The 13779-nt window shown below is 49.3% G+C and overlaps 1 protein-coding gene across 1 annotated transcript in view; it reads left to right on the top strand.

The window, feature by feature from the left end:
• Window positions 1–13779, top strand: part of LOC147110843 (voltage-dependent calcium channel subunit alpha-2/delta-2-like) — a 2842873-nt gene that overhangs the window by 2180880 nt on the left and 648214 nt on the right. Inside the window, exons 28-29 of the mRNA XM_085999971.1 lie at window positions 1527–1628; window positions 1755–1849. Of these exons, the coding sequence (XP_085856097.1) occupies window positions 1527–1628; window positions 1755–1849 (197 nt within the window). The remainder of the gene's footprint in view (window positions 1–1526; window positions 1629–1754; window positions 1850–13779) is intronic.

The following is a 13779-nucleotide window of genomic DNA, read 5'->3' as shown; positions in this document are numbered from 1 at the left end:
GTTGTGTGTGTGTGTGTGTGTTGTGTGTGTGTGTGTGTGTTGTGGGTGTGTGTGTTGTGGGTTGCGGGTATGTGTTGTGGGTGTGTGTTGTAAGTTTGTGTGTTGCAGATGTGTGTGTTGTAGGTGTGTGTTGAGGGTGTGTGTGTTGTGGGTGTGTGTGTTGTGTGTGTGTCTGTGTGTTGTGGATTTGTGTGTTGTGGGTGTGTGTGTTGTGGGTGTGCATTGTGGGTGTGTGTGTTGTGGGTGTGTGTGTTGTGGATGTGTGTGTTGTGGGTGTGTGTTGTGTGTCTGTGTGTTGTGGATGTGTATATTGTGTGTGTTGTGTGTTTGTGCCTGTGTGTTGTGGATGTGTGTGCTGTGTGTGTGTTGTGGGTGTGTGTGTTGTGTGTGTGTGTGTCGTGGATGTGTGTGTTGTGGGTGTGTGTTGTGTGTGTTGTGGGTTTTGTGGGTGTGTGTTGTGGGTGTGTGTTGTCTGTGTGTGTTGTAGGTGTGTTTGTTTTGGATGTGTGTGTCTGTGTGTGTTGTGGGTGTGTCTTTTGTGTGTGTGTGTATTGTGAGTGTGTGTGTTGTGGGCGTGTGTGATGTGGGTGTGTGTTGTGGGTGTGTGTGTTGTGGGTGTGTGTGTTGTGGGTGGGTGTTGTGTGTTGTGGGTGTGTGTTGTGTGTGTCTGTGATGTGGGTGTGTGTTGCGGGGGTGTGTGTTGTGGGTGTGTGTGATGTGGGTGTGTGTGAGTGTGTGTGTTGTGGGTGTGTGTGTTGTGGGTGTGTGTGATATGGGCATGTGTTGTGGGTGTGTGTGTTGTGGGTGTGTGTGATATGGGCATGTGTTGTGTGTGTGTGTGATGTGGGTGTGTGTGAGTGTGTGTGTGATATGGGTGTGTGATATGTGTGTGTGTTGTGGGTGTGTGTGTTGTGGGTGTGTGTGATATGGGCATGTGTTTGTGTGTGTGTTGTGGGTGTGTGTGATATGGGCATGTGTTGTGGGTGTGTGTGTGTTGTGGGTGTGTGTGATATGGGTGTGTGTTGTGGGTCTGTGTGTTGTGGGGGGTGTGATATGGGTGTCTGATATGGGTGTGTGTATTGTGGGGATGTGTGTTGCGGGGGTGTGTGTTGTGGGTGTGTGTGATATGGGTGTGTTTGTTGTGGGTGTGTGTGATATGGGTGTTTGATATGTCTGTGTGTGTTGTGGGCGTGTGTGATATGGGTGTGTGATATGGGTGTGTGTGTTGTGGGGGTGTGTGATATGGGTGTGTGTGTTTTGGGGGTGTTTGTGTCTGTGTGTTGTGGAGATGCTCTCAATTCTTATGGGGACTGTGTGTGATCTCATTCTGAGAATTTTAATTATTAAGAGGGCCAAGGTATCTTGATTCTCCTGAGGGACATTTGTACTGAGCTCAGGATTGTATACATCCAGTTGTGGTAAACTACGAGAAGAACTTGTAAAGCATGTTTCCATTTCATCAGCTGATCCCCTCAAGTTAAATCGCAACATGAACAGGTTGTAACTTGGTATTCTAATTGCCTCAGCTAATAGCATGGTTGTGATGGACCTGATGAACACCAGCATTGGGATCCTGGTGAGTGCTGCTGTAGACCTTCGCATCTATGGGAAGTCCCTGAAACCTGCAGGTACGTCAATCTGTTCCACACACCAACTCATCATCTTCCAATGTACTCAATTTCTTCCCAGATTTTCCAAGTTTGCAGAATCGTGTCCCTAATTCGATCTTCTCCTACTGGCTGTGTTTGTTGCAGTGGTTGGAGTGAAGCTGGACTATGAAGCCTGGGTATCAAAGTTTAAAATTCTGGCCAGTAACCAGACGAACCGAGACCAGATGGAACCACGAAAGGTAACACCATGAGGCTCAGTGCACAACGGTATAGGTCTAGCCATCTCAGCCAGAGTAGTACATCACTGGTACTTCATATCTTCTTCTTCTTAGGCAGTCCCTCGGAACTGAGGATAAATTGCTTCCACACTAACAATGAGTTCTCAGGTGACTGATGAGTCCAATGCAGTCTCTGTCACAGGTGGGGCAGATGGTGGTTGAAGGGGCGGTTGGGTGGGGTGCTTGGGTTGACGCGCGCTCCTTCTGCTGTTTGTGCTTGACTTCCGCTTGCTCCCGGCAAAGAGACTCGAGGTGTTCGGCGCCTTCCCGGATGCCTCTCCTCCACTTTGTGCGGTCTTGGGCCAGAGATTCCCAGGTGTCAGTGGGGATGTTACACTTTTTCAAGGAGGCTTTGAGGGTGTCCTTGAAGCGTTTCCTCTGCCCACCTGGGGTTCTCTTGCCGTGCCGGAGCTCCGGGTAGAGCACTTGTTTTGGGAGTCTCGTATCGGGCATGCGGACAATTTGACACGTCCATCGAAGCTGATTGAGCGTGGTCAGAGCTTCGATGCTGGGGATGTTGGCCTGAGCGAGAACACTGACATTGGTGCGCCTATCCTGCCAATGGATTTGCAGGATCTTGCGGAGGCAGCGTTGTTGGTACCTCTCCAGTGCTTTGAGGTGCCTGCTGTACATGGTCCATGCCTCTGAGGCATACAGCAGGGCGGGTATCACTGCTGCTCTGTAGACCATGAGTTTAGTGCCGGGTTTGAGGTCCTGGTCTTCAAACACTCTCTTCCTCAGGCGACCGAAGGCTGCACTGGCACACTGAAGGCGGTGTTGGACTTCGTCGTCGACGTCTGCCCTTGTTGACAGTAGGCTCCCAAGGTATGGAAAGTGGTCCACGTTGTCCAAGGCCTTGTCGTGGCTCTTGATAATCGGGGGGCAGTACTGTGTGGTGGGGGCAGGTTGGTAGAGGACCTTTGTCTTACAGATGTTTAGTGTAAGGCCCATGCTCTCGTACGCTTCGGTGAAGGTGTTGACGATGGTTTGCAGTTCAACCTCCGAGGGAGCGCAGACGCAAGCGTCATCTGCATTCTGTAATTCGACGACAGAGGTTAGGACGACTTTGGATATGGACTGGAGGCGACGGAGGTTGAACAGTTTCCCGTTTGTTCTATAAATTAGCTCCACTTCATTTAGAGACATCCCGACCCTTGTTATTGGACAGTGAGTGTGTGTCAGTGATGGTCCTTATACTGATCCCTGCCCTGTTATCAAACAGTGTGTGTGTGTCAGTGATGGTCCTTATACTGATCCCTGCCCTGTTATCAAACAGTGTGTGTGTGTCAGTGATGGTCCTTATACTGACCCCTGCCCTGTTATTGGACAGTTTGTGTGTGTCAGTGATGGTCCTTATACTGATCCCTGCCCTGTTATCGAACAGTGTGTGTGTGTCAGTGATGGTCCTTACACTGATCCCTGCCCTGTTATCAAACAGTGTGTGTGTGTCAGTGATGGTCCTTATACTGATCCCTGCCCTGTTATTGGACAGTGTGTGTGTGTCAGTGACCTCCTATACTGACCCCTGCCCTGTTATTGGACAGTGTGTGTGTGTCAGTGATGGTCCTTATACTGATCCCTGCCCTGTTATTGGACAGTGTGTGTGTGTCAGTGACCTCCTGAAACTGACCCCTGCCCTGTTATTGGACAGTGTGTGTGTGTCAGTGACCTCCTATACTGACCCCTGCCCTGTTATTGGACAGTGTGTGTGTGTCAGTGACCTCCTAATACTGACCCCTGCCCTGTTATTGGACAGTGTGTGTGTGTCAGTGACCTCCTATACTGACCCCTGCCCTGTTATTGGACAGTGTGTGTGTGTCAGTGACCTCCTATACTGACCCCTGCCCTGTTATTGGACAGTGTGTGTGTGTCAGTGACCTCATAATACTGACCCCTGCCCTGTTACTGGACAGTGTGTGTGTGTCAGTGACCTCCTAATACTGACCCCTGCCCTGTTATTGGACAGTGTGTGTGTGTCAGTGACCTCTTATACTGACCCCTGCCCTGTTATTGGACAGTGTGTGTGTGTCAGTGACCTCTTATACTGACCCCTGCCCTGTTATTGGACAGTGTGTGTGTGTCAGTGACCACTTATACTGACCCCTGCCCTGTTATTGGACAGTGAGTGTGTGTCAGTGACGGTCCTTATACTGACCCCTGCCCTGTTATTCGACAGTGTGTGTGTGTCAGTGACCTCTTATACTGACCCCTGCCCTGTTATTGCACGGTGTGTGTGTGTCAATGGTGGTCCTTATACTGACACCTGCCCTGTTATCGAACAGTGTGTGTGTGTGTCAGTGACCTCCTTATACTGACCCCTGCCCTGTTATTGGACAGTGTGTGTGTGTCAGTGATGGTCCTTATACTGACCCCTGCCCTGTTATTGGACAGTGTGTGTGTGTCACTGACCTCCTTATACTGACCCCTGCCCTGTTATTGGACAGTGTGTGTGTGTCATTGATGGTCCTTATACTGACCCCTGCCCTGTTATCGAACAGTGTGTGTGTGTCAGTGACCTCCCATACTGACCCCTGCCCTGTTATTGGACAGTGTGTGCATGTCAGTGACCTCCTTATACTGACTCCTGCCCTGTTATTGGACAGTGTGTGTGTGTCAGTGACCTCCTTATTCTGACCCCTGCCATTTTATCGGATAGTGTGTGTGTGTCAGTGATGGTCCTTATACCGACCCCTGCCCTGTTATTGGACAGTGTGTGTGTGTCAGTGACCTCCTTATACTGACCCCTGCCCTGTTATTGGACAGTGAGTGTGTGTCAGTGATGGCCCTTATACTGACCCCTGCCCTGTTATTGGACAGTGTGTGTGTGTCAGTGACCTCTTATACTGACCCCTGCCCTGTTATTGGACAGTGTGTGTGTGTCAGTGACCTCCTTATACTGACCCCTGCCCTGTTGTTGGACAGTGTGTGTGTCTCAGTGGTGGTCCTTATACTGACCCCTGCCCTGTTATTGGACAGAGTATGTGTGTCAGTGACCTCCTATACTGAACCCTGCCCTGTAATCGGACAGTATGTGTGTGTCAGTGATGGTCCTTATACTGACCCCTGCCCTGTTATTGGACAGTGTGTGTGTGTCAGTGACCTCCGTATACTGACCCCTGCCCTGTTATTGGACCGTTTGTGTGTGTCAGTGACCTCCATTTACTGAGCCCTGCTCTGTTATTGGCCAGTGTGTGTTTTCAGTGATGGTCCTTATACTGACCCCTGCCCTGTTATTGGACACTGTGTGTGTGTCAGTGATGGTACTTATACTGACCCCTGCCCTGGTATTGGACAGTGTGTGTGTGTCAGTGACCTCCTAATACTGACCCCCGCCCTGTTATTGGACAGTGTGTGTGTGTCAGTGATGGTCCTTAAACTGACCCCTGCCCTGTTATTGGACAGTTTATGTGTGTCAGTGACCTCCTATACTGACCGCTGCCCTGGTGTTGGACAGTGAGTGTGTGTCAGTGACCTCCTTATACTGACCCCTACCCTGTTATTGGACAGTGTGTGTGTGTCAGTGATGGTCCTTATACTGACCCCTGCCCTGTTATTGGACAGTGTGTGTGTGTCAGTGACCTCCTATACTGACCCTTGCCCTGTTATTGGACAGTGTGTGTGTGTCAGTGATGGTCCTTATACTGACCCCGGCCCTGTTATTGGTCAGCATGTGTGTGTCAGTGACCTCCTTATTCTGACCCCTGCCCTGTTATCGAACAGTGTGTATGTGTCAGTGACCTCCTTATTCTGACCCCTGCCCTGTTATCGGACAGTCTGTGTGTGTCAGTGATGGTCCTTATACTGACCCCTGCCCTGTTATTGGACAGTGTGTGTGTGTCAGTGACCTCCTTATACTGACTCCTGCCCTGTTATTCGACAGTGTGTGTGTGTCAGTGACCTCCTTATTCTGACCCCTGCCATTTTATCGGATAGTATGTGTGTGTCAGTGATGGTCCTTATACTGACCCCTGCCCTGTTATTGGACAGTGGGTGTGTGTCAGTGATGGTCCTTACACTGACCCCTGCCCTGTTATTGGACAGTGTGTGTGTGTCAGTGACCTACTTATACTGACCCCTGCCCTGTTATTGGACAGTGAGTGTGTGTCAGTGATGGCCCTTATACTGACCCCTGCCCTGTTATTGGACAGTGTGTGTGTGTCAGTGATGGTCCTTATACTGACCCCTGCCCTGTTATTGGACAGTGTGTGTGTGTCAGTGACCTCCTATACTGACCCTTGCCCTGTTATTGGACAGTGTGTGTGTGTCAGTGATGGTCCTTATACTGACCCCGGCCCTGTTATTGGTCAGTATGTGTGTGTCATTGACCTCCTTATTCTGACCCCTGCCCTGTTATCGAACAGTGTGTATGTGTCAGTGACCTCCTTATACTGACTCCTGCCCTGTTATTCGACAGTGTGTGTGTGTCAGTGACCTCCTTATTCTGACCCCTGCCATTTTATCGGATAGTTTGTGTGCGTCAGTGATGGTCCTTATACTGACCCCTGCCCTGTTATTGGACAGTGTGTGTGTGTCAGTGATGGTCCTTATACTGACCCCTGCCCTGTTATTGGACAGTGTGTGTGTGTCAGTGACCTCCTTATACTGACCCCTGCCCTGTTACTGGACAGTGTGTGTGTGTCAGTGATGGTCCTTATACTGACCCCTGCCCTGCTTTTGGACAGTGTGTGTGTGTCAGTGGTGGTCCTAATACTGACCCCTGCCCTGTTATTGGACAGTGTGTGTGTGTCAGTGATGGTCCTTATACTATCCCCTGCCCTGTTATTGGACAGTGTGTGTGTGTCAGTGACCTCCTGTACTGACCCCTGCCCTGTTATGGACAGTGCGTGTGTGTTTCAGTGATGGTCCTTATACTGACCCCTGCCTTGTTATTGGACAGTGTGTGTGTGACAGTGACCTCCTTATACTGACCCCTGCCCTGTTATCGGACAGTATGTGTGTGTCAGTGATGGTCCTTATACTGACCCCTGCCCTGTTATTGGACCGTTTGTATGTGTCAGTGACCTCCATTTACTGAGCCCTGCTCTGTTATTGGCCAGTGTGTGTTTTCAGTGATGTTCCTTATACTGACCCCTGCCCTGTTATTGGACACTGTGTGTGTGTCAGTGACCTCTTATACTGACCCCTGCCCTGTTATTGGACAGTGTGTGTTTGTCAGTGATGGTCCTTAAACTGACCCCTGCCCTGTTATTGGACAGTTTATGTGTGTCAGTGACCTCCTATACTGACCCCAGCCCTGGTATTGGACAGTGAGTGTGTGTCAGTGACCTCCTAATACTGACCCCTGCCCTGTTATTGGACATTGTGTGTGTGTCAGTGATGGTCCTCATACTGACCCCTGCCCTGTTATTGGACAATGTGTGTGTGTCAGTGACCTCCTAATACTGACCCCTGCCCTGTTATTGGACAGTGTGTGTGTGTGTCAGTGATGGTCCTTATACTGACCCCTGCCCTGTTATTGGACAGTGTGTGTGTGTCAGTGACATCCTATACTGACCCTTGCCCTGTTATTGGACAGTGTGTGTGTGTCAGTGATGGTCCTTATACTGACCCCTGCCCTGTTATTGGACAGTGAGTGTGTGTCAGTGACCTCATATACTGACCACTGCCCTGCTTTTGGACAGTGTGTGTGTGTCAGTAATGGTCCTTATACTGACCCCTGCCCTGTTATTGGACAGTGTGTGTGTGTCAGTGATGGTCCTTATACTATCCCCTGCCCTGTTATTGGACAGTGAGTGTGTGTCAGTGACTTCCTTATACTATCCCCTGCCCTGTTATTGGACAGTGAGTGTGTGTCAGTGACTTCCTTATACTGACCCCTGCCCTGTTATTGGACAGTGTGTGTGGTTCAGTGATGGCACTTATACTGACCCCGGCCCTGTTATTGGTCAGTATGTGTGTGTCAGTGACCTCCTTATTCTGACCCCTGCCCTGTTATCGAACAGTGTGTATGTGTCAGTGACCTCCTTATTCTGACCCCTGCCCTGTTATCGGACAGTCTGTGTGTGTCAGTGATGGTCCTTATACTGACCCCTGCCCTGTTATTGGACAGTGTGTGTGTGTCAGTGACCTCCTTATACTGACTCCTGCCCTGTTATTGGACAGTGTGTGTGTGTCAGTGACCTCCTTATACTGACCCCTGCCCTGTTATTGGAAAGTGAGTGTGTGTCAGTGATGGCCCTTATAATGACCCCTGCCCTGTTATTGGACAGTGTGTGTGTGTCAGTGACCTCCTTATACTGACCTCTGCCCTGTTACTGGACAGTGTGTGTGTGTCAGTGATGGTCCTTATACTGACCCCTGCCCTGTTATTGGACAGTGTGTGTGTGTCAGTGACCTCCTAATACTGACCCCTGCCCTGTTATTGTACAGTGTGTTTGTGTCAGTGATGGTCCTTATACTGACCCCTGCCCTGTTATTGGACAGTGTGTGTGTATCAGTGACCTCCTATACTGACCCTTGCCCTGTTATTGGACAGTGTGTGTGTGTCAGTGATGGTCCTTATACTGACCCCTGCCCTGTTATTGGATAGTGAGTGTGTGTCAGTGACCTCCTATACTGACCCCTGCCCTGTTATTGGACAGTGTGTGTGTGTCAGTGACCTCCTATACTGACCCCTGCCCTGTTATTGGACAGTGTGTGTGTGTCAGTGACCTCATAATACTGACCCCTGCCCTGTTACTGGACAGTGTGTGTGTGTCAGTGACCTCCTAATACTGACCCCTGCCCTGTTATTGGACAGTGTGTGTGTGTCAGTGACCTCTTATACTGACCCCTGCCCTGTTATTGGACAGTGTGTGTGTGTCAGTGACCTCTTATACTGACCCCTGCCCTGTTATTGGACAGTGTGTGTGTGTCAGTGACCACTTATACTGACCCCTGCCCTGTTATTGGACAGTGAGTGTGTGTCAGTGACGGTCCTTATACTGACCCCTGCCCTGTTATTCGACAGTGTGTGTGTGTCAGTGACCTCTTATACTGACCCCTGCCCTGTTATTGCACGGTGTGTGTGTGTCAATGGTGGTCCTTATACTGACACCTGCCCTGTTATCGAACAGTGTGTGTGTGTGTCAGTGACCTCCTTATACTGACCCCTGCCCTGTTATTGGACAGTGTGTGTGTGTCAGTGATGGTCCTTATACTGACCCCTGCCCTGTTATTGGACAGTGTGTGTGTGTCACTGACCTCCTTATACTGACCCCTGCCCTGTTATTGGACAGTGTGTGTGTGTCATTGATGGTCCTTATACTGACCCCTGCCCTGTTATCGAACAGTGTGTGTGTGTCAGTGACCTCCCATACTGACCCCTGCCCTGTTATTGGACAGTGTGTGCATGTCAGTGACCTCCTTATACTGACTCCTGCCCTGTTATTGGACAGTGTGTGTGTGTCAGTGACCTCCTTATTCTGACCCCTGCCATTTTATCGGATAGTGTGTGTGTGTCAGTGATGGTCCTTATACCGACCCCTGCCCTGTTATTGGACAGTGTGTGTGTGTCAGTGACCTCCTTATACTGACCCCTGCCCTGTTATTGGACAGTGAGTGTGTGTCAGTGATGGCCCTTATACTGACCCCTGCCCTGTTATTGGACAGTGTGTGTGTGTCAGTGACCTCTTATACTGACCCCTGCCCTGTTATTGGACAGTGTGTGTGTGTCAGTGACCTCCTTATACTGACCCCTGCCCTGTTGTTGGACAGTGTGTGTGTCTCAGTGGTGGTCCTTATACTGACCCCTGCCCTGTTATTGGACAGAGTATGTGTGTCAGTGACCTCCTATACTGAACCCTGCCCTGTAATCGGACAGTATGTGTGTGTCAGTGATGGTCCTTATACTGACCCCTGCCCTGTTATTGGACAGTGTGTGTGTGTCAGTGACCTCCGTATACTGACCCCTGCCCTGTTATTGGACCGTTTGTGTGTGTCAGTGACCTCCATTTACTGAGCCCTGCTCTGTTATTGGCCAGTGTGTGTTTTCAGTGATGGTCCTTATACTGACCCCTGCCCTGTTATTGGACACTGTGTGTGTGTCAGTGATGGTACTTATACTGACCCCTGCCCTGGTATTGGACAGTGTGTGTGTGTCAGTGACCTCCTAATACTGACCCCCGCCCTGTTATTGGACAGTGTGTGTGTGTCAGTGATGGTCCTTAAACTGACCCCTGCCCTGTTATTGGACAGTTTATGTGTGTCAGTGACCTCCTATACTGACCGCTGCCCTGGTGTTGGACAGTGAGTGTGTGTCAGTGACCTCCTTATACTGACCCCTACCCTGTTATTGGACAGTGTGTGTGTGTCAGTGATGGTCCTTATACTGACCCCTGCCCTGTTATTGGACAGTGTGTGTGTGTCAGTGACCTCCTATACTGACCCTTGCCCTGTTATTGGACAGTGTGTGTGTGTCAGTGATGGTCCTTATACTGACCCCGGCCCTGTTATTGGTCAGCATGTGTGTGTCAGTGACCTCCTTATTCTGACCCCTGCCCTGTTATCGAACAGTGTGTATGTGTCAGTGACCTCCTTATTCTGACCCCTGCCCTGTTATCGGACAGTCTGTGTGTGTCAGTGATGGTCCTTATACTGACCCCTGCCCTGTTATTGGACAGTGTGTGCGTGTCAGTGACCTCCTTATACTGACTCCTGCCCTGTTATTCGACAGTGTGTGTGTGTCAGTGACCTCCTTATTCTGACCCCTGCCATTTTATCGGATAGTTTGTGTGTGTCAGTGATGGTCCTTATACTGACCCCTGCCCTGTTATTGGACAGTGTGTGTGTGTCAGTGATTGTCCTTACACTGACCCCTGCCCTGTTATTGGACAGTGTGTGTGTGTCAGTGACCTACTTATACTGACCCCTGCCCTGTTATTGGACAGTGAGTGTGTGTCAGTGATGGCCCTTATACTGACCCCTGCCCTGTTATTGGACAGTGTGTGTGTGACAGTGATGGTCCTTATACTGACCCCTGCCCTGTTATTGGACAGTGTGTGTGTGTCAGTGACCTCCTATACTGACCCTTGCCCTGTTATTGGACAGTGTGTGTGTGTCAGTGATGGTCCTTATACTGACCCCGGCCCTGTTATTGGTCAGTATGTGTGTGTCAGTGACCTCCTTATTCTGACCCCTGCCCTGTTATCGAACAGTGTGTATGTGTCAGTGACCTCCTTATACTGACTCCTGCCCTGTTATTCGACAGTGTGTGTGTGTCAGTGACCTCCTTATTCTGACCCCTGCCATTTTATCGGATAGTTTGTGTGCGTCAGTGATGGTCTTTATACTGACCCCTGCCCTGTTATTGGACATGTGTGTGTGTCAGTGATGGTCCTTATACTGACCCCTGCCCTGTTATTGGACAGTGTGTGTGTGTCAGTGACCTCCTTATACTGACCCCTGCCCTGTTACTGGACAGTGTGTGTGTGTCAGTGATGGTCCTTATACTGACCCCTGCCCTGCTTTTGGACAGTGTGTGTGTGTCAGTGGTGGTCCTAATACTGACCCCTGCCCTGTTATTGGACAGTGTGTGTGTGTCAGTGATGGTCCTTATACTATCCCCTGCCCTGTTATTGGACAGTGTGTGTGTGTCAGTGACCTCCTGTACTGACCCCTGCCCTGTTATGGACAGTGCGTGTGTGTTTCAGTGATGGTCCTTATACTGACCCCTGCCTTGTTATTGGACAGTGTGTGTGTGACAGTGACCTCCTTATACTGACCCCTGCCCTGTTATCGGACAGTATGTGTGTGTCAGTGATGGTCCTTATACTGACCCCTGCCCTGTTATTGGACAGTGTGTGTGTGTCAGTGACCTCCGTATACTGACCCCTGCCCTGTTATTGGACCGTTTGTATGTGTCAGTGACCTCCATTTACTGAGCCCTGCTCTGTTATTGGCCAGTGTGTGTTTTCAGTGATGTTCCTTATACTGACCCCTGCCCTGTTATTGGACACTGTGTGTGTGTCAGTGACCTCTTATACTGACCCCTGCCCTGTTATTGGACAGTGTGTGTTTGTCAGTGATGGTCCTTAAACTGACCCCTGCCCTGTTATTGGACAGTTTATGTGTGTCAGTGACCTCCTATACTGACCCCTGCCCTGGTATTGGACAGTGAGTGTGTGTCAGTGACCTCCTAATACTGACCCCTGCCCTGTTATTGGACATTGTGTGTGTGTCAGTGATGGTCCTCATACTGACCCCTGCCCTGTTATTGGACAATGTGTGTGTGTCAGTGACCTCCTAATACTGACCCCTGCCCTGTTATTGGACAGTGTGTGTGTGTGTCAGTGATGGTCCTTATACTGACCCCTGCCCTGTTATTGGACAGTGTGTGTGTGTCAGTGACATCCTATACTGACCCTTGCCCTGTTATTGGACAGTGAGTGTGTGTCAGTTTATGGCATGACGGTTTATTCCTGAAACTTATCGAAAGTGGGGTAGGAGGGAAAACATATGATGTAATTAAATCAATGTATACAAACAACAAATGTGCAGTTAAAATTGGAGACAAACAAACAAAATACTTCCCACAGGGGCGGGGGGTGACGCAGGGCTCGCCAATCTCACCGACACTCTTTAATATTTACATAAATGGATTGGCAAAACTACTTGAACAATCTACAGCACCCGGCCTCACCCTATATGAATCCAAGGTTAAATTCCTCCTCTATGCAGACGACCTGGTTCTGCTGTCACCTACTAAAGAGGGGCTACAGCAAAACCTGGACCTGCTGGAGTCGTACTGCCAGACTTGGGCCCTGACAATAAATCCCCAAAAAACCAAAGTCCTTGTGTTCCAGCAAAGATCCAAACATCAGGGACCCAAAATAAATTTCACAGTAGGAACAACCAAAATTGAACAAACCACTAACTACACATACTTGGGCTTAAAAATCAGTTCTACGGGAAACTTCAAACTGGCTGTGAATGAACTGAAAGAGAAAGCAAGAAGGGCTTTCTATGCCATCAAAAAATCAATCCAAATAGAAATCCCAATTAGCATTTGGCTCAAAATTTTCAAATCAGTAATTGAACCAATTGCACTCTATGGCAGTGAGGTATGGGGACCGCTAACTCAACAAGAATTTGCAAAATGGGACAAACACCCAATTGAGATCCTACATGCAGAATTCTGTAAAAGTATCCTCCGGACTCAAAGGAAAACAGTAAACAATGCATGCAGGGCGGAACTAGGCCAATATCCATTAATAATCACTATCCAAAAAAGAGCCACCAAATTTTGGAATCACCTACAAATGAGCAATCCCCAATGCTATCACTACGACGCCCTGAAATGCCAAGAGCTGACCATAAAGAAGAATACCCTCAGTCAATTAGTCCTGGGACTCAGTGAAGTAACTACTAACAATACTAACAATAACCAGCCCCAGGACAGTGACAGGGTAACACAAAGAATTCGACCCAACACAATCGTCACTAAGCAAAAGGAAAAATATCTGACATATTGGGCAGAAACAACAAAAACCCAAAGCAAACTCAATTGCTACTTGGCCCTAAACAGACAATACAACATAGCTGATTACCTGACCATGGTAAAGGATAACAAACTGAGAAGAACCTTGACAAGGTACAGACTTAGCGAACATAGCCTAGCGATCGAAAAAGGCAGACACAGGCAGACCAGGCTGCCAAGAGAGGACAGGATATGCTCTCACTGCAGTCAGGGAGTGGTGGAGACAGAGATGCACTTCCTCACAGCTTGTGGAAAATATCAGGGCATCAGGGAGAATTTCTACCAAAAATTCTCACAAATATGCCCTGATTTCAGAAATCTGAATGACAACCAAAAACTCCCATTCCTACTGGGAGAGGAGAGAAGCTGTATAACACTGGCGGCGCACTATGTTACAGCTTGCCATGAACAGAGG

The sequence above is a fragment of the Somniosus microcephalus genome, chromosome 11, assembly GCF_052327205.1.
Source record: "Somniosus microcephalus isolate GS21.2 chromosome 11, FLI_Smic_1.0, whole genome shotgun sequence".
NCBI lineage: Eukaryota > Metazoa > Chordata > Chondrichthyes > Squaliformes > Somniosidae > Somniosus > Somniosus microcephalus.
Note: the sequence above shows the minus strand (reverse complement) of the source record. Positions and strands in the feature narration are given on the sequence as shown.